General features: G+C 46.6%; 1 protein-coding gene across 3 annotated transcripts in view; it reads left to right on the top strand.

Moving 5' to 3' along the window:
* The window catches only part of LOC119460887 (suppressor of lurcher protein 1), a 485,454-nt gene extending 468,345 nt beyond the window's left edge, over positions 1-17,109 (top strand). For all 3 annotated transcript variants that reach the window (XM_049655114.1, XM_049655115.1, XM_037722002.2), the window contains exons 13-16: positions 6,281-6,449; positions 7,897-8,096; positions 9,840-9,887; positions 14,044-17,109. In XM_049655114.1, the coding sequence (XP_049511071.1) occupies positions 6,281-6,449; positions 7,897-8,096; positions 9,840-9,887; positions 14,044-14,114 (488 nt within the window). In that variant the 3' untranslated portion in view covers positions 14,115-17,109. The remainder of the gene's footprint in view (positions 1-6,280; positions 6,450-7,896; positions 8,097-9,839; positions 9,888-14,043) is intronic.
* The last annotated feature ends 3,083 nt before the right edge of the window (positions 17,110-20,192 follow it).

Raw genomic sequence — 20,192 nt, 5'->3', positions numbered from 1 at the left:
GCTCGTTTTCCTTTTTCTCAATTTAGGATGGGGATGGGGGAGGCTTGTTTATCTTTGGCTGACCGTCTTCGTTAACCCCTTCTGGCAATTTGCGTGCAACTGTGCGTGCCAAGGAACCGTTGCACAAGGAACCGCACTAAACAACTCATTATGTACAGTCACCCACAATGTTAACCCCTAACATGCATTAAGCGCCTTTTTGCTTCTTCTTCTGAGGTTGCAGTGGATCGACTCCTGATTGGGGCGCCTTGAACTGTGCTACCATGTTGCATCTTCTTTCCAAAGCATTCGGTGTTTGCTCATTACGGCCTGTGTTTGTTAAAGTTCGGACGCTATGTACGTGTATCTTCATTGTTCGAATTAAGCGTATTTGGAGGCTGCACAGTGCAAGAGAGGCACTGCTTGCAAGGAAAAGCAGGGAAGACAAGAGCGCTGTCTTCCAACTAAATGTTAATCGAAAGCTATTGAAACTTGTGAGGACTCAGTATACAAACTGAAACAAATAAAAAACCGAAAGAAAGAAAAAGGAAAGCCAGATAGAGCGAGCAAGATCGAAACAGCCAAAACGATGACAAAATCATGAAGCAGTCCTAACTAGAGTTAAAGAGCAACGGAAAGGCAAGGAGATTAATATGGGCGCACCCGTTTTGCTACTCCACATTGGGGGAGGGTGACTCCTATTTAAATCGCGCGTAACTATAGTTACGTACGGTCTGCAAGAAACTGTATCACGCATGGGCGCAGACCAGCGCTCACAGCCAGTTAGAGCTTAATTTTTCTCCATCTGTGTCCCAATTGGATCGGAACGTCGTTCGCAGCTTCTGCGGCCGAACACTCGGTAGCGGGAAAGCGCTGATAGCACAGTTGTTTCTGCAGCATGCGCTGTAGACAGGTCCCCGCTACATCATCATCATCAGCCTATATTTGCAGGACGAAGGCCTGCAGGACTGCAGGACGAAGGCCTCTCCCTGCGATCTCCAACTGCATGCGCTAGCTGATTCCAACTTGCGCCTGTGAATTTTCTAACTTCGAGTTTCCCCCGCGACATAGAGGAGTGTAGCTGTGCTATCAGTGCCTTCGCGCTACCGATTGTTCAGCTGAAAAGCTGCGAACGATGCCGATTTACCGATCCATCGGTAAAGAAACAGATGAGAGATTCGAACTGGCTATCAGCGCCGGTGTGCGCGCATGCCTGGTACAGTGTTTGCTTCCGCCCCTGACAGCTAGAGGGCACTGGGATGCAGTTCTGATATAGCTACCATGGTCCAGTTATTTTTTGGCGGCCCCTGTACGAGGCAATTACTAAGTAACACAGAGCTCTGATGCATTTGTCGCGTTGACCAGCTTGGCCAGGAGGCGCTATGGATGCTTGGGTCTGCTGATAAGGCAACTCGGGTATGCTGACACCTTCCTCTATAGGGACGCTCCCCCAGTGCAGGGTAGCAAACCACAATCTTTTCGAGTTAACCTCCTTGCCTTTCTCACCACGTTTCTCTCTCTCTCTCTCTCTCTCTCTCTCTGTATAGAAACGCCCCGAAAATGGCGCGTCATTTTGAACGATAACATACTGTACCAACGTTTACTTTAGCCCGATGGGACCTGCCAAGCCTGCAGTCCTGGGCCACGCGCTTTGCGAGGGCTGCCATGTAAGTACAGTCGTCATCGATATGAAAGAGAAAACCGAATATTTTTCAAACGCCCTTAGGGGCTAAACAAACATTCCCTCTATAAAAGTATTCAATGATACTAAAAGTTCAACAGGAAACCTTATTGTTATGTGTCAAGTTCCTATATTTGAATCCATGAACCGCAAGTTACTCTCATTTTTAAAAAAATCCGCTGTACCCTTTCATATTGATGACGACTGTAGTACGTATATCCCCGTTCAAAATACACGCCGATGCCCTAACTGTCAAGTGAGTAGCTGGACACATGTGCGCGAATGAGCGATCACGTTTCCTCTGATCGTTTATCAGTTGATGAGGGATCAGTGCGTGATCAGTGATGAGCGATCAATTGATTAGTGAGCTGCGAAATCGCAACATCTTAAATCTGGTTCCTCAGCTCGCTATAGGCTGCCCGCTGCGACCCTGCTGTTGACACGCAAAGTTTCAGCGCTGGTCTAGGGTAGAGCCCACGTTGCATGGTTCTGTTGAGACGGAGTGAAGTGCCCGCGAATGTGTGAGACACTCACTGCACGCTGCGCTAGACATATTCAAAGGACGTGTTTCTCCTTCGGCGAAAGTTCACTATATGCAGTGCGATAACATTTGTGGATGCGATTCATTCGTTACTCGCCTTTTATTCGGTCCAGCGAGAAGTGGCATCAAAGCACTTTCAGCTCGGTATAGTGAAAGGAAAGAAATTGTGGAGTTTTCGAGCTGACTGCATTTACTCCGGCCGAGTGCTTTTCGTCGCATTTTCTTTTTATTATTATTTCACCAAAACCATCGCAGCCTTTAAGGGGTCATTGATACTTTCTGGAAAGTTTGAAAGAACACTCTCAAGAAGTGTGGTGGTGGCGGTGATATAAACAAAAGATAGGAATTTTGTTTACTTTTAGCAGCAAGCTGTCTAGCGTTTCTCGCGCCATATGCAATACTGCTATTTTTGGTCGTTCGCGACAACTTTAAAACGTGCACTAAAAGAATTCTGCGACCTTCAAATACTTTTAACCTGCTAAGTTCGTTCGCTTTCTTTTCAGTCCTGCTAGACTTAAGATGCGGTAAATTGTAATAGAAATGTAAACAGTCATAGTGATGCGGGTGTCTGTTGATACAAGCCTACTTTTGTCGGTTGACTGCTTATTGACGTTATATAACTAAACTGTTCCACCGGTGAAGTCACAGATTACGCGCTTTTTCTGTCGATTACGGATCCTTTCACCCGCAGAGGGGACTACAAAAGTTGGGCACGTGAACTTTTCTCCTTCTCTCGTATATGTAACGTAATTTATTTTTAAATACTCTACATTTTGCTAGCCTCAGCCAGCTGTTGCCACTATCTGGGACCTCACAATAATTTTGTTGCGGTGATTTCATCATACAGCGACACCTATGGTATCTTCATCCATAGTTTCTGGCTTTGTGTGGCTCCCATTTAAGTGACATATATACTCCGCATGCCCAATCACTTATGCTATAAGAAGCTTAATATTTCATTTGGTGTCCGTTTGTACCCCGAAATTCAGACAACAAATGCATGTGCATTATGTAATGACTTAGCGAGCTTACCTCACATGCTCTGACGGTGTCCCGCGTTACGCGGCGATGAAAGCAACACTTCTTCACGTTGGGATGCGGTTCTACGCAGCCCGAACCTCGAACAACAGTTATGGGCTGTCCAACGGGCCTGCGACGCGGCGGAGAGGCTCGGCCTCTCTGTCCCGACGGGGGAGCGGCCCGCTGCGCGCTAGCGCGCGCCCTAAAAGACCCTAATAAAGTTTTTCATCCATCCATCCATCCGTTTAAGCACCCACTGTTGGCGTGATGTGATACGTACGTAATGCACAATAACGGCAACACCCTGTTCGTGCGAAGCATTCTTATAATACACACTTTCAACTGTATTTCAACCCATATACCAGCCAGACCTTGAACATTGCGGAAACGGTCAGCGTTATCGCCTCGCTCGTTTTATTGTATGTGCCTTGCGTTTCGGTGGCGTACTCATTTGAGCCGTTTGCGAGTCAGCCCGCCTGGCAAGGGCACCCTGTATACGCAATGTGCTGCGGCAAAAAAAGGCTTGCATGCATGAATCTTGCTAGCCGCTCTGATCCCAAAACGCTCCTGTCCCGTAGCATCTTCCTCTAATAACCATATCCCGAAAGCGGAGAATCCCGAATAGCGGGCTGTTGTTTTCACCGCGGCCACTCCTCGCATGAGCGCATTGCACGTGTATGCATATTTCACGCGCTGGCAAGTGCTTCCTGGGAGTAGACCGAGAGAGCGCCGCCATTTTTCTTCCCATCCGGCCGGTTCCCACGCCCTCGGATGGAAGGCTCCTGACAGCTCGCAGGGCCACAGCAACGTTCGTGAATAATATGCGCGCTAATCGAGCTCAGTTCTTTCGCTTTTCTTTTCTTTCTCTCTCTCTCCGGCAGGATCTAATAACCGCGGCAGCTTCATGACAATGACAAGTGTTTGCCTCGTGCAGAAACGCTGCAGCCAGTCGCCTGCTTTGCATAAGCTGCGTGCGCGTGTAACGTTACACTCGCGCAGCTTAACTGTCCTGCACGCTTCCCCTGGACGTCTGCTCAAGTGGCTTATTTAAGAGACTTAAGCGGAGAGGTCGTCCGGAGAAGCTTTCTATCTGGCCCGCTACCCTGCGTAGGGACAAGGTGGGAGGGTAGGGAAAGTACGTATACCTTTATAAGTAACCGTGAATGAAAGCAGTATGGCCACGGACCACTTTGTCTACTCAACGCATATATAGAGGTAATGCTCCCGGATTGGGCAACCATATACGGATGCCACACGCTCCCGTGCTTTGCTTCGTGTACCTTCCCTCTTTCTCTCTCTCTCTCTTTCTCTCACTACGTTTGTTGCCGTTGTATAAAGTAAAAAGCACCGGCCACCTTTAAGATGTGAAATTGCGCACCATCCGTAAAATCTGCCGTACTTACGTGCAAAGCTTCCTCGTCCAGGAATAAATCACTACTGCGCGTAACGCTCTCTCTCTCTAACCCTCTCTGTACTCAGCATGTAGTGCTCTCTTACGACGTTCGTGTTCTTCCTTTGAGGTTTCGCTTTGGCGAAAATCTCAGTACAGTTCCTGTGTTTTGGCTCGCACTAATTAGTAGTAGTTTATAAGTCTTAAGTTTAGAACGCACAGTGGTGTCTTCCCAGTTCCTTTCTTTGACCGTCTCTTATTGGGCGCTGCAGCGTTTTCGAATTATCATTACCAGCAATCCCAACAATCAGCTCCGTAGTAATTCGTTATCGACGTCGTTGCGACGCGTCCATTTGCCACGATTAGGTTTGTTTCATTGCTTTTCTGCGGAAAGGGAACGCGTTAGTCAGGTGGCTTAGCGCCTAATGCTTTCATTACTTCGTTTGTGAGCAATGAATCATATTAAAGTTACTTTATCTTATCTATACCTTACAAACAGGAGCATACCCTTGAAGCTTTGAGTCGAAGGTGTTTATTTGTGCTGAACGTAGTTTTACACCTTTTTTGTATAGAAGACAGAGAAGCATTTTTAAGTGGCTGATGGAGATGTTTCTCTAATCAGGCCTACCATGTCGCTTCAGATGCATGAAAAAACTCCTAAGGCACCTAAGTACTTCTTAAGAGTTGTGAATGCGAAAGCATTAGTGTCCAATTGAACGCCGCTGAGCGGTGTTTCGAGTTTGGCGCTGCGAGCAATGTTTACGCGTTTCGCTGCGGGGTATGCTATCGAGTTTTGCAATTAAATTGGTGCGGTTTCTACGTTCGCACCGTACTACGTGGTCAAGTACGTGATGGCACCCAGCAGGTGTACCGCTTCTCCCGCTCTGCTTCGTCGAGGCAAGCTCGTGACGTGGCGTCGCATCCGATGAGAATTTAAGTGCCGGTTCGCTTGCTACAGACGCCGGCGTTTCGCTCAATGGGCCATTTGATGCTTTCGCATCAATAACCCACTCCTACACAGCGCACACAGTAACAAGCAACTAGAGTGTCTGGTTCGAGCCGGTGTCCCGGATGAAGATTATTAGCGTCTTCGTTGCTGCGCAAAGCACTAGTAGCGCGACTTCAAGATCCACGAATGTGGTGCAACTCGAAGGAGCTGCCACGTAAATTTAAAGCTGGTGCGAGGACTGCGCTTGCGGTCGCAAAGCACGTGCGGTCGCACAAACCATGGTGTAAGTCCTCGTGCGTGTTGCACACGCTAAGCATCGGCGTTCGCGCGAATCGCAGTTTGCGCAAAAGGTGGTTGGTGTAGGCCACCTTTGAACGAATACTGTGCAGACATATACGGTCACGCCCTTGCAAAAGCTATTTGCACTGAAGTCATCGTGGCCGCCATCTTGGAGTACTAGCGCGTCAAGAAGCTGCGTAAACAAGAAACGTGGCAGCGCGAAAGGCGCGTTTCGCACCGAGCGACGAATCGATAACAGCGATAATCCGGTTAAAACGTTCGCTGTTAAAAAAGAAAAGAAAACGCAGAACGATGTACGCGTGATAACGTGGTGCAGTGACGTCATCGTGTCCGCCATGTTTGGGTACTAGCGCTACGAGAAGCTGCGTCCGTGACGTCACAAGAAATATATCTACGTATATCTGCTTCTTCCCCACGCAGTGTGCACCTTCATCTACAACAGCTCGGAGGTGTCCAATGGCACGTTCTCGACGCCCAACTACCCGGGCGTCTACCCGCGGGACACCGAGTGCCACTACCTCTTCTACGGCAAGAGCAACGAGAAGATCTACATCGAGTTCGCGTACTTTGACGTCGAAGGCGTGCCCCCGTACGTATACTAACTGCTTGGCATATATCGATAGTTGGCTCGCGTTAACTGTATATGGTACTAATTGCTCACAGCCGGACAATGAAATGGGAATACAAGTACCTATGCTTCTCTTAACAATGGACGCTATAGTGCAACGTTAAGTTAGTTTATACTGGTAGTTCTTTCTTCTTTTAAATAATTGCATTCCTTCTGTGCGAGTCTACCGCTAGCACAAAAATTAATGACCAAGGTTTTAATTTTGGTCAGCCGCATCGGTATGGCGCCACGGTATTCCGTACACCTTCGTATACGCCGTTTTTGAGGGCCATGCTGCCGCATTACTCAGTTCTCAACGCATGTAGTCCTTCAATGGTAAAAAAAAAAAGGAAAATTGCAACGTCCCAGTATACGCTGGCAAAATGCATAGTCACAGTGCGTGAAAGTCACGGCCGCGTCGCCACTTATCTCGTTTTCACGCCCTGTCTAGCCTACCAAGCTTCCTCTTACTGTGATAACGACGCATTTTGTAAGCTCTAAATGTATTTTATACCTCTAGTTTACCTTAATTTGTGGTTTCCATGTAAAGATAATAAATTAAACTATGTGAATGTGTTCCGATTATTAAATACAATGTGATCACCCTCCCCGTTAGAGCAAGCTTGGTAAGCCGGGAGACGTGCAAAAACAAAACTGGCGGCTAACGTTCTCGCACCAGTTCGATGGGACGTCATAGAGTTTGGCAGCGTCTTCTCGGGTCAAGAAGGACTACACTGCATTCCAAAGGAACAATCGATTCAACTTAAAAAGTTTTCAAAACTTTGCCTGCTCCGAAACGGTTGAGATAGGAGGAAATACGTCAAATTACGTGATGTCGCACTGACACCGGCGCTAAGGTCTCAGCGTGAGAGTCAACGAGGGGGAGCTGCGCCTTCGTTTTCAGCAATAATAATAATTGTTCTAATAATAGCAATATTTATTTCCCCATAAGTGAGCCTTAAAAGCTGGAAACGCTTCACGTGAGGCTTTTCTCACCATAAAAACAAAAATTAGGTTCTAAAATCAGTCGTTCCGAAGTAACGCATGGGCTGTCAGGGAAGCCATATTGACAGGCTCTGGATTGACATACGTGTGTCCGCGTCTCGTTTCTGCGCTATTATTCTGTCGTTCTTTATCAACAAGTCTAACCTACTCTCGTTTAGCTACGTTGCGTTATTTTGTAGGTTCGCACACGCAAAGATTTAAAATACATCGATTGCGTTCGTTGTTAGCCTTTTCTTTCGCCGACGTGATATGGCGTCACGTCGCAGAGACGTGTTTCGAACGCGCTACATTAATTGGACTGGAGGTTGCCTTCTTAGCAGTCAAAGTATTAACTGGCTTCAACGCTGGCCAAAGTTCGAGCGCACGCATAGTGTTCGGTGTCCTTTTTTTAGAACATGGTGTGTCTTGTTCTACGCGGTCGCAGGTGCCTCTCGGACACGGCGAGCGACTACGTGGAGTTCTCCAACTTCCGCACGGTGGACCGCAAGATCCCGCGCCACTGCGGCAACCTGCGACCGACAAAGATCGAGTCCGACGCCGACTTCTTCCGCGTCTCGTTCAAGTCCAACGACAAGTTCGACGGCACCGGATTCGAGGCCTTCTACCAGTTCAGAAACAACCCCGGTGCGTTTTTCCACCAAGTGACTACTTGCTCGTGCCAACTATAGCAGGCCCCCTGTGGCCCATTGCCTTTCAGTTCAGGCACAGGCACAAACGAGGACTAAACGAAATCTCGAAAATGCACCACATAGGGGCTCTGATTTGCAACTGAGGATTCAGGGTGCGCTGGTCGGCATATGGGGTGTGCCTGCTAACACCAAGCAAGTTTAAAAATGAAGCGAGGCCTTCTGTGGAGATAAAACTAGCTGTTGTATATGTTTAGCAACCTCCCAGAAAAGCATCCAGTGTTCTTGGTGTGAATCCTCATTTATCCAGTATTTCCCGTTGTGCGGAGTAAATTATTTAGTACTAATTAATAGAGAAACTCCTTATTTGCTAACTTTGTGACCAAAATGGAAATTCAAGGTTTGTAAATTGCATACGAACACATAACTTTCAGTTGTTTGCTACGCGTTACCGTTTGCGTATAGCTATTTCGTCCTCGCTTCAGAAAAAACCGCGGAACCTGTAAGAAATCGCCGTGGCCCATCGCCTGCGTGCCTCGGCGGCTTTCTTTCTGTCGAACAAAGTGAGAAGTTTAGACAAAACCATGCACAGGCCCATCGTCCTCACGTGTGCATGGATCAATACACTGAAAATTCACGCACTCATTAGCGCCGATCCTTCTATCAGTATTCCTGGTGTACATACATGTGTTAATAAAAGAGCAAGGCCACGGTCGTATTTAGTGATTGTAAACTTCGTGCATGAGCTGCTTTCCTTAAGCGATTATCATTTTTTTCTCAATATTTATACCCAGGTCAGGAATCTGCTAACTATAATCGGTATGTTTTATTTTTTTAATGGGGCAAACTGCATCCAAATAGGTCCAATATATGCCGGGAAAAGCAACTTCCTCGTTCTCGTGTATTTAGATAGGGGCCTATGAGGTAGCGCAACACCAAGACATGTGCACAAGAAGGAAAGACAGCCACACAGCGCTTGAACCTCAATACTTTAATGAGTTCGATTGCTCTCGCTTTTACCTGGGATACCTCTCGCTTTTATCTTAGAAGCACGACATCTTTGCGGCCATTAAACACATGAGAGACAGCTACACAGGATTTCAGAGCAAATATTTGCTTGTCTACATTCCCGGGTTTGGCGTGGCTGCCTGGCTGCTGTTGGATCCGTCGCTGTCTAGACGGATATATATGTGGATATTTATACAAATGTTATATTTGCTTCGAATGAAAGTACCCACCAAATAGCTTATATAACCCTTCTATGCTGACAAAGTATACGCACATCTGTTCTGCTTAACAAAAAAAAAATGACTTTCCTACATAGAACCTGAACATTTAATAATATCTCACACGTATGTCTAAAGTACATCGTTCTGTTAATAGTAAAGGTGAATTATATTTACCTAGTTCGCTGATCCACCTTAATTTCTTTGATTTAGCCACTAATTGTGTGCCACTGAGTGTGTTCCCGTTCTTGGCCAATCCTTCAGAAGGGACATGTCTCGCTGTGAGTCCCGCATGAAACTTTCGAACTTCGAAATGTCAAGCACAAGCATAAAAGAAACTAAGTTCATAGGCACGGCATTGAATGTATAGAAATTCGTGTTTTGTGGGCGTGTTTGTATGGATTTCGATAGCGATTATGTGCCAGCAAAGCATTGAAAAGCCGAGAGCGTGACTGAATCTATCAGCCGAAGTTCACCTATCACCCTAATGGTTGCCCCTCTTGTTGACCTTGCAGATCCTTTTACCGTTCGACAAGTCTCTGCTGTGCAGAACAAGCAGAATGGTAAGTGATAAATAACGTCCGCTTCTTCATCGAGAAGGGCGTTGTTTTGTATTCGAGCATTTCCACCTCGTTTAATCGGAGCGTTAGAAAAAAAAATAATTCTAGAGTCGTAAACTAATGCTAAGATCTCTTTTATTACACTGCCACTTGGCAGAAATTTGAGGAGAAATCCTCGTTGCAAGGCTCGGGGTTACACGTTGCTTCTTTTTTTGTGTGTGTATGCTTTGTTGCGGTAATCAGAAGTAAATATTGTCACGTTGTAGTGACGGTGAAGAAGCAGCCAGTTCCAAAACTGCGAGTCGAAAATCTAACTCTCTATTGGACGTAGTTGTGCCCGGCAAAAGAACAAGTAACAATTAATCAAAGCACAACGATAACGGCGAGCGCAATCGTTGGTCGTCGAAATCTGATCTCTCGGATTAAGTCCGTTCACAATTTGTACATGCATTACAGTACATCCGGCACACGATTCGATCATTTTCGCGTGGACATTTGGAGCGTCCTGCGCTGAGTGACGACAACAGTGACAATGGGGTCACCATCGAAAAGCCAAACAATGTACGCGTGGGCTTTCTTTTTGAAAGCAAATGGCGACATAAAATTTGTATTTCACGGCTATTTAATAGAGAAATCGGAGTCGGTCCCGAAAGAAGTGATATTGGAGCACGAGCTTTACATCCAGCTAAACAACGCGACACGCATCATAGTCGAAGTAATGGAACCAATCACTTCATTCATTTCAGCCAGTGCGAGTGCTGCAGCACTTTTTCTCGGGCTTTCTTTCCGCGTTATTCTCCTAACTGGCTTACCTTAATGAGTTTTTGCACTGTTTACATATCGAATTATCAAAAAGTAATTAAAAACTTAAAATTAATTAATTCTAAAAGCATAAGCAGTAAGTAGCATGAAGCGTTTTTCGCACAAACCCCTTTGAAAGGGGTTGGTGGCGGACGCCAGCGATCTCTTCATTTTTACCTTTCTCCAGCGCTTATTACCGGCCCTTAAGACCCATGCTTCGTGTTAACAAACCATTGAACGGGATAAGAATGTATCATCCTAAAATCAATTGTACGTATTTGCGCCATGAATGCTCCGGCCGTCTTTTCATGTTCTCGAACGCAGATTCATTAACCTTCCCACCATAGCCTCTAAAGCCCAAGGACTCAGGCAGGCCTAATGCGTCCACATTCCCCTCTGGGTGGGATACATACTACTGCGTGCTAACAAAACATGCCCTATGGTTTCTGCGCTATTTTCCCCCATGTTACGCATGCATTGTCGTCCTCGGGAAATTTTCGCTTTAACACCGCATTCTCAGGCACCCTGGTCAGGCTTCGAATAGTAGTGCACTGGCCTTTGACGTTATGATTATCATAGTAAAGACATCCTATTGTAAATGGGGAAAAATTATCGTACATGGGACTGGTGATGATTGATGGTGATTTCTTTTTTTGGCATCCCCTTCAAGGCTGGGCGCCGACAAGCTGCTTGAGCTAATCAGGTTTTTTTTACTCTATCTATCGCAGTCTGACATTTTGCCTACCGCTGCTTTAAAGCTCTCACGCTTCCCTAGAACCTCTATCTCTACATTGCACATGCAGTTACTCATGCCTGAAGCAACTCCGGCTCCATGGCCCATCGAGCCCTGCTAAGTTTTCTGAAGGACACTGACTTGGCCTCCCGTTTATAGACGTTATTTCTATTTTTGTTTTGTTTTTGTTTTGTTCTGTCTGTGTCTCCGTCATTTCTTTATTTCCTCTTTTCTTTTCTCATATTTTCATTTCCTCTATTCCCTCCTCCTGTAGGAGTAGGCAGGCGTTGTGCCCCTCTCGGTGGCAGTTGTCAGCTTGCTCCCTCCTTAATCCCTTTGTGTCCTTGTGTGTATATGTGTACATCTGTCCTGCTATGCTTGCACCAATACACTAAACGTCTCTTGCATATCTCGGCCACTGACCAATTAGCTCAACCGTCAGGTTTGGATCCCGGCGCTTGCGCAAAGTGGAATTTCCCTATACAATTCTGGCTGGGTGAACATCGTTGCATTCCATTACAATGTGTGGATCCGCACTCTTGCTGCAGCAGACGCATGTCTCATCCTGTTGCTGGCATTTGGTCCTTCACAAACGCCTATTCACTTCACATCCGAATGACCGACAAATATTTACCTCCGTTAGAAAGTTATGCCACGTGGCGAAGCCCAAGCGGGGAAAATAAAACCCTGCATGCGACGACTGTGGCTTCGAGGCGACCATTGCACGCTTTCTCTGTGAATGTCCTCGTTTCATTGCGCCTAGGAGATAACTTTCAACCGCATTAGACAGACTGGACAATCACGCTTTGTCGGAAACCAGAATCCTCGGACACTGTCCGAGCGCGTCCTCAGCACAAAAGGCGTTGAATGCGTTGTTGCGCTTTTTGAGGACAAGCGGACTTAGTGAGAAAGTTTGGGAAGCATCGCACGCCACATGGCAATCATGTGATTTTTTTCTTGCTTGCGTCTCTTTCTATAATCTTTATTTCCTTTTACCCGCTTATCCCAGCACAGGGTAGCCAACCGGTCTACATTGACTAACCTTCCTCCCTCCCTCTCTCTCTATCCCTCGCTCTCTCTCTCTCTATTTGGTCCTGTTTGTTTTGGTCCTCAGGCAGCTAGCTCGAGCCTCAAATCTCTAAGCATTGACCTTTGTTACCGTACGAGCTTTTTTTTTTTCTATTTCTCGCTGCCACCTTGGTAAATATCCAAGAACTCCTTTCTTTTACACCTTTCCACCCAATTTACCGTCTCTGTTTCTCTCGCTTTAGTTTTAAAGACCCCCGGTTGACTCTGTGCACTTCCATTTACCCTGTACTTGGTTGCCACCCTTGTTTACCTCTTGTTTCATTCTGTTTCCACGCTTTTCAGCTACAAATATCTCTGCAATTTAGCCGTTTCTCTTTGTTCACGTTCCTTGGCCCTAAAAGTAATTTTATTGTGCCCATCTCTGATCTCAAAAGAGGCCTAAGCCATGTCACCGTGCACTGATATCCATGCATTTTGAAACCACTTCAAGACAAATTGAAGAGTCTCTCTCTCTCTATCCCTTTCTATCTCTCTCTTTCTCTCATTTATGGTTTTACCATGTGCCTCAATGCCATCTGGCCCACCGACTTTTGGTTAACTTTCAGCGCTGAAAAGATTTCCCGATTTTAAGCACAGAACGACATTTGCGAACGTTAGCGCTGGTACCATTACTTCTGTCCAAGGTCATCACACCAACTCGTACTTATTGTACCACCAAATTGTTCGATGTTTCGTTATAGCTGCTTTACACTGCCCCCATTATCCTAAAAAATGTTTATTTATGTTTTAGCAAGTCTAGCTGTCCTTAGTTTGTGTATACACCCAGCTATCTGTATTGCTTGGCTATTGCTGCATTCAACTGGTCGATTTGGACGGTCGCATTCAACTGTCGCGAGGGCGGTTTACATTCGGCTGGTCAAAATCACGTGCTCGGAACACATTCAGCTGATTCAGTGAGAGCGCCGCGATCCAGCTCGGAGCGCTAGGAGGCGATCTCACCTGTGCGACCAAAATCCGACGGAATTCCGACCACATGGTTCCTCCGATAGCTCCGAAGGAGTTGAACGTTCCGTTGGGGCATGTTCTCTCTGGCGCCAATGTCGAGAGGCCTCCGCATCGGTGCAAGCCGAGTTGTAACATAGCAGCAACCAGTCGATCATAAGAGTACGCTCACTATAGAGTTACTGTATATGCTCCCCTTGGGGAGCAGAGTTGCGCATCTGATTGAACGCGCCGCTCGCGCCCCTATTCGCCAAATCTGGTCACCTGCGCAAAAGCATCCTTTTGAGGGGAAGCCAAATTCACGGCTGCGCCTACACCATAGAGTTTCTATGGCCTGCACTGCCGCCCGCGCCGCACTACCGTCGTCGCGAGCTTCTGTGCGCTGCCGCCCGCCGCGCGCACACACGCACACGCACACTAGAAAGAAAAAGTATCATGTCATTTTGTGGATTTCTGTGAAAACCGCACCGTGCTATACATCTTCTAATTGCTTTTTTTTTAGTTTTCGGCTACTCTAGAATCATACTGTTTAGTCACATATCTGTATAATTGCCATTTGCTTCACAAACTTCTCCGTGTTCTTTCCCTATTCAGCGCACAGATTTTCGCCTGCAACCGCCCTGCTGTCCCTGGTCCTCCTGTGGCTCCTGGTAGCCGACCACTGAGGCGACAGGCGGGGCAATCTTTTTTTTTCCACTTCACCCAACGCCGCTCACTCGTCGACTTCAAGTAAACCTCCCCATCTCTATACGTTCTCGATGTGTTCTCGCCGTCACCGAAGAAGATGAAGCAAAAACAAGCAACAAACAACAGAGAAAGCACAAAGACATCGACATGCTTTTCACACCTGGCGCCTCCCGCGCCTCGGTAGGTGCTCCAAAGCTCGACCGTCTTCGTCAGAGAAGAGGACGAAGCTCGTGTTGTGTTAGCGCGCGCGCGTGTGTGTTCGAAGTACTCGCTGTGGAAACGGCACTGGCTGCGGTCCGCCGTACGACGAAAATCCAATGCGCACAGACTGTCGTTGACGGACTTCACGCCAATTTCATTCGATCCTCCCGACTGTCTCCCTTATCCCGCCCCTTCACTGTGACTTCAAATTCTTCTTTCCTCCCTTTCAGCGCCTCCCCACTTGTTATTCACGTGCGGTGGTGCAAAGAGCGTGCGACGCTCCACGTCGGGTTTCCGCTGTTATGTGAGTGTACGTTTATGTGCGCGTGCGTGTTCGTGTGTGTGTGTGTGGCAGATCATTCGAGCGCACCTACTCCCCACGGAAAACCGAAGGACTCTTGCCAAAGAACCTCGAAGAAGACGTTTTCTGCACTTCAGCGCGCCAGCGGGAGAGGACTATATGGTGAAAACAGAGAAGCGTGAAAAACAAAACGAAAAAAAAAAGAAAGAGACAGTAGTGATGACGATGTGTCATCCGGTGCACTTTCACTGTCTCTCTATCTAGATGAATAAAGCGACGACGGAGTCAAGGCGCGGTCACCGCGAAGTGCGCTGTTCTCGAAACGAGGGCAACGACCCCATCTACAATATGTCACCCTTCCCACCCCACCTCATGTTTGAGCTCGGTGTCATGAGCTTGCGCTGTCATTTTGTTTTGTTCTTTATCTAGAACGTCCCGACATTGTTTGGACCATGTAAACGCATGGACGATGAGACGCCATTCGCCGAAATCTGAAAGAGGATGGCCCCAAAGGTCGTTTGCGTTTGTCGTCCTTGCCCGGCCTATAATAATAACGAATCGGGTTGGGGAGCGTGTTTTGGAGTAGGTATAGCTGGTGTTGATTAAGATCTAAATCTGCTTCCATCTTATCTCGGACGTCAGAAGCTTACCGAGTCACTCACGTGCGCGACGGTAAAAAACGGCGTGTCCATAAGTGTTGGTTTTCTGCACGCGGTAGTTCATGAAAGGAAAACATCACCATCCACTTGTGAGTAATTCGAGACTAACAAAGGAAACCCGCACGGGTATCAGGGTCGAAGAAGAATTTGTCTCATCCGGGTATCGAACCTGTAACGAAGGTCTTTCAAGGGCTTTCGCTCTACCATATGAACTTGATCGGGAGGACTGCAGCTGGCAGTGCGAGGACTGATTAGTCGAAAGCTCGAGGCGCAGGAATTATCCTCGAAACGTATCTTGCTCATTCAGTGTTTCCCCACTGTAAAAAAAAAATCGCAGCGCGTTGTGGCTTGTCTTGTGCACTAAAGAAAAATTCAGGGTTGTCTTGGCGGTAAATGCGAGAGAAATGCGTCAGCGTTACGTCGCACCTTGTTGAGGTCCCGGATCCATGATTTAAACTGCGTTCACCTCATTTAAAAGTTATTCAGGAGCTCACTTGACACACATCCTGCCTCTTTGACCTTCGACAAGTGAAGTACAACTGACGCTAGTCTGTAGCAGACTATAATACGGCCAGTTGCACTATATATATACACGCTCTTCTAAGCTCTCCCATTCCGTCTATACTCTCTACCACGTGACCGACTTCACACACTTCAAACACATGCACTTTTTACCCCTTAGAGGCCCATAATGCTGACGCATTAAAATCTTCATGCATGTCGCGAGCACTTCCATTAGTTACGACAGCGCTCCCGATATACGTTGCGAACGACGCGCGCCTTGCAGCAGGACAAAGCGTTCCCGACTTTACCGACAGGAATATAACAATAAAATATAACATATATTAAAATATATATAAAAATATAATAAAATAAATGCGCGCTAGGCAGATGACGTTTATTGTTAGGGGACAAGATGAGCCGGAATGAGTGTGAAGGTTCTTTTTTTTTCTAGAATGCAGGGGCTTTCATACTGTCAATGAATTCGACGTCGAGCCGCCATCCGCTAGCTTCGTGGCTAGCTCGGATAACAGAGCGGCCGCAACGAAAAGGCATTGGTCATGAGTTCGATTCCCGGCCGAGACGAATCTTTCTACGATTTTGAAGCTTTCTAAGTGACCCACATGGGGGGGTTTGCTCTGTAGGTCAGTGCCACTTCCGGATGGATGAGACATGCTTCCCTTCCGTGAAACGTTCGTCATTTTGCGGATTTCCGCAGAACTGATTTGCTGTAGTTCTCGTTCTGCGGTTAGTGCTCAACGCTTTCATTGGCTAAAGACAGGTTTGTTTTAAAGCAATAGTTATTGACTCTTTGTATCTCTGTCTTGCTTTGCACTGAAGGAGTGAGATGAATGTTTTTACCCTCGTTCTTTTCAAAATCCTTCAAAATCCGTGGCGAGATTTCATTTTTATTCCTTCCTGCCACGAAGCAGTGAAATCTTTGTGCACTGATAGTTTCCGTTTTCCATTGCCTAAGTTTTCATGTAGATACGCACGACGGCGCTCGATAGCACTGCGAATTATTTACGCATTTGGTCTCTCAAACGCCAGTATGTACATATTTCTTGCATCGCACGCACCAGCCGAAGCTTTACCGGTGTCTCATATTGCTTCGCCTTATCCTTATTTATTGGGTTGCATTCTGTAAAGTTGATTCGCCTCTGCTTTTGTTCGGACTGATCTTCGAAGAAGTTGACGCGCACGATTAAGAGCAAGAACAAGACAATGTAAACACGAGAAGTTGTTAACAGTGCAATGTTGTTTTTATTTTGTCTGATTCCATCTATGAACAATAAAAATTACTACCTTGAAGCGTGTTGGTCATTTATCGCGGTTGCACGGACATGCACTCCGAATAATTGGCAGAAACCATCGTGGGACGATTGTCAAGGGTAAGCGATAGGTTCCTGCTGGGTGTACTGCTGGGACGCTCGTTGGTTAGCGCCATTAACTTAAGGTGGGGTGTAAGTACTGTGGCATAGATACACATGTTTTCCTGGAATCCGTCAGGTATGTATGTCTTCGGCTTCACCGGCAGACGAGATGAGAAGCATGCTGATGTACTTTTCCTGCAGCTATGATTATACCATCAGATATATATGCTCTCTGGCCAGCCTCTCGTGAACCCTTGTCAATGCTGCAAAGGTGCTTATTTTCTAAAACGAAGCAGTATTAATATTTGTTTTGCGAACTCTCCTGGGCTTGGTGTACCATTTCGGCTGCAGCTGTCTTGCCGACAACCGGGGCATGACTCATGACTCTTACAGGACAACGCTCGTATGACAAATCGGCTTACCTGTAGCCCCATGTGTACAACTCTTTTGCCGGTGGCCGGCTCTCTGCTCAACGGAATTACTCGGTGAAACAATAAACGGTTCCTAAACGACATCCTCTGTGCAACAAATATATCCCTACAAGTGCATGGTTTCCTCATTAAAGCTAAGCTTCCTATGCGTTCTATCTCGCGGTTTGGCGTGTCTCCTCACTTGGTGCCTCGGTGAGTAAAGTGTGGGCGAAGACAGCGTAATAGACAAGTACGCCGTTCATGGAGACTGTGCAATAGCAAAGTGCGCCAACCCTGGAGACAGCGCAGTGGTTGTGTGGGCTGATCCTGGAAAACAGTGTTTCACAACCTTTTCCAGTACGTGACCCCTTTAAGTATAGTACAAGCCTACCAAGACCGTCCCGCCCCCTCAACACAGTACCTTAATAAACCTTATGAAAATTTACTTTTTCCAGTGACTCAGATACATTTGCATATTAATTTATTTAAAAGACATTAACCACGTCCTAGCGAGCTACCGAAAATACTTGTTACTGCTTTTTTTTTTTACAAGAAGTTATTTCCTCATGTACTTTAATGAGAAAGATGTTATGTGCTTTCTTGATACAATCATATCTGCTGAACCTCAATTACAAAATTTCGGTGAGACAAAACTGGCTGCGGCTGGAAGGCTGTGTTTGGTGAAATTTTCTTTGTAGCAACCGCAGGTTTAGATTGTCGTTTGTCTTGCGTTTTCGCCGTCTTTCTTGCAGCCAGAAGTCGTAGTATTACACTCTGCAAAATAAACATCCTTTCAGGAGCGCTATATATTAAAACGGCGTTGAAAGAGTGCAGGCACCTAGACTGAAACTCGTCTGTGTTTCGGACAGCAGAATGTGCAGAGTCGTCCAGTACGAACACTGCGCAGCGCAGCCGCGCCGTGCGAGCTGGCGCTTCGCGGATCGCGGCCACGCTGCGCCGTGTTCCTACTAAGAGTGGACGACCCTGCACATTTAGCTGGGTCCTTCATACCCCGCAGAAAAGGGCCCATGACCCATATTTGGGGGTCATGAACCACAGTTTCAGAACACTGGGCTATAGGCTTATTTTTATTTGACGAAAAAGCCAATCTGCGCATATCCGTTTATTCATCGCGTGTATCGGCATCAGCGGTATTAGCATGGGTATTAGCATAGGTATTAGTTGGGTAGTGATGTATATCCAGAAGGACTAAATGTTGTGCTAGTTGGCCTGACATGTTGACAAGAAAATAAGCTTGAATAAATTACACAATATTGAGGTACAGCGCAAAAGGGCACGCAGGACGACAGTGGAGAGGAAGGCACAGCGCTGTCTGTGCCTTCTTCGTCTCCTCTGTCGTAGTGCGTTAACTTGTGCGCTATACCTGAAGTTTTGAATTACCAACTAACCCACCTGTCTGTTCTTTTAAATTACACAAAGAATCATGGAACAGACGAGGGCAAGCGCAACTACCAACTGTTAATTCCTGTCAACACCCTGCTTATTTATATTCTCTTTCGGACGCATGCGTCAAGCCACTTCTTCAAGCGAAAGCGTGAAGCCGTGTCAGCTATATAACTATCAGTGTGTGTCAGAAGCAATCCACCAGAAAATCAAGATCGCCCTTGTGCAAAGACGCCTCACTCATGCAAATATTTGAATGCTTGGTAATGAAGAAGGCTCCCAAAGTCAAACGAGCCGTGTACTTGCAGATCTGCTTCGAATTCCCGCATGCACGTGTATTAGCATGGGGAGGCATGTATTCGTCGAATGAGCGTTTTGCAGAGAAGTGATTGGACCTGGCTGCGCAGACATTGTAATGACTTTAGACTTACGTTTATTTATTTATTTATTTATTTATTTATTTATTTATTTATTTATTTATTTATTTATTTATTTATTTATTTCGCAAAAGCCAATCTGTAAATGTTCGTTATTCATGGCGTGAGTATAGACGTCAGCTCGTGTAGGACGTGCATGTGGACCTTTTTTGTTGGGGAAAGCGAACAAAAATCAGCGCATATTCATTTATTCATCGCGTAAGTATTCGTAAGCAAGTATAGGAAGTGACGTGTCCGCAGAACCAGTGCTTTCCAGAGAAGTGATTGGAGCTAGATGCGCTGACATGGTAGTGGGCTATAGACCTTTTGGTGAGGAAAGTTCAATCAAGCGCATGTTCATTTATCATCGCGTGAGTATGCGTCCGCAAGATGGGGAGTGACGCTGTCCGCAGAGCCAGCGCTTTCAGAGAAGTGATTGTAGAGCTAGCTTGTCGCTGACGTTGTGATGGGCGTATGACGGGGGGGGGGGGGGGGGGAGGGGAGTAGAGTCAATACTGCGCATGTTCATTTATTCATCGCTTAGTACGAGTCAACAAGTACTTTAGCAGGGGAGAGACGTTCAGCAGAACAGCGCTTTGCAGAGAAAGTGATTGGCGCTAGATGCGATGACGTTGGAATGGGCTATAGGCTTACCATTTTTTTTTTTTTGTTGGGAAACGTCAATCTGCGCATGTTCATTTATTCATCGCGTAAGTATGAGTCAACAGGTACTTTAGTGTGGAGAGTGACGCCTCCGCAGAACCAGCGCTTTCCAGAAGTGATTGAAGATA

Source organism: Dermacentor silvarum, chromosome 8 (genome assembly GCF_013339745.2).
Source record: "Dermacentor silvarum isolate Dsil-2018 chromosome 8, BIME_Dsil_1.4, whole genome shotgun sequence".
Classification (NCBI taxonomy): domain Eukaryota; kingdom Metazoa; phylum Arthropoda; class Arachnida; order Ixodida; family Ixodidae; genus Dermacentor; species Dermacentor silvarum.
Note: the sequence above shows the minus strand (reverse complement) of the source record. Positions and strands in the feature narration are given on the sequence as shown.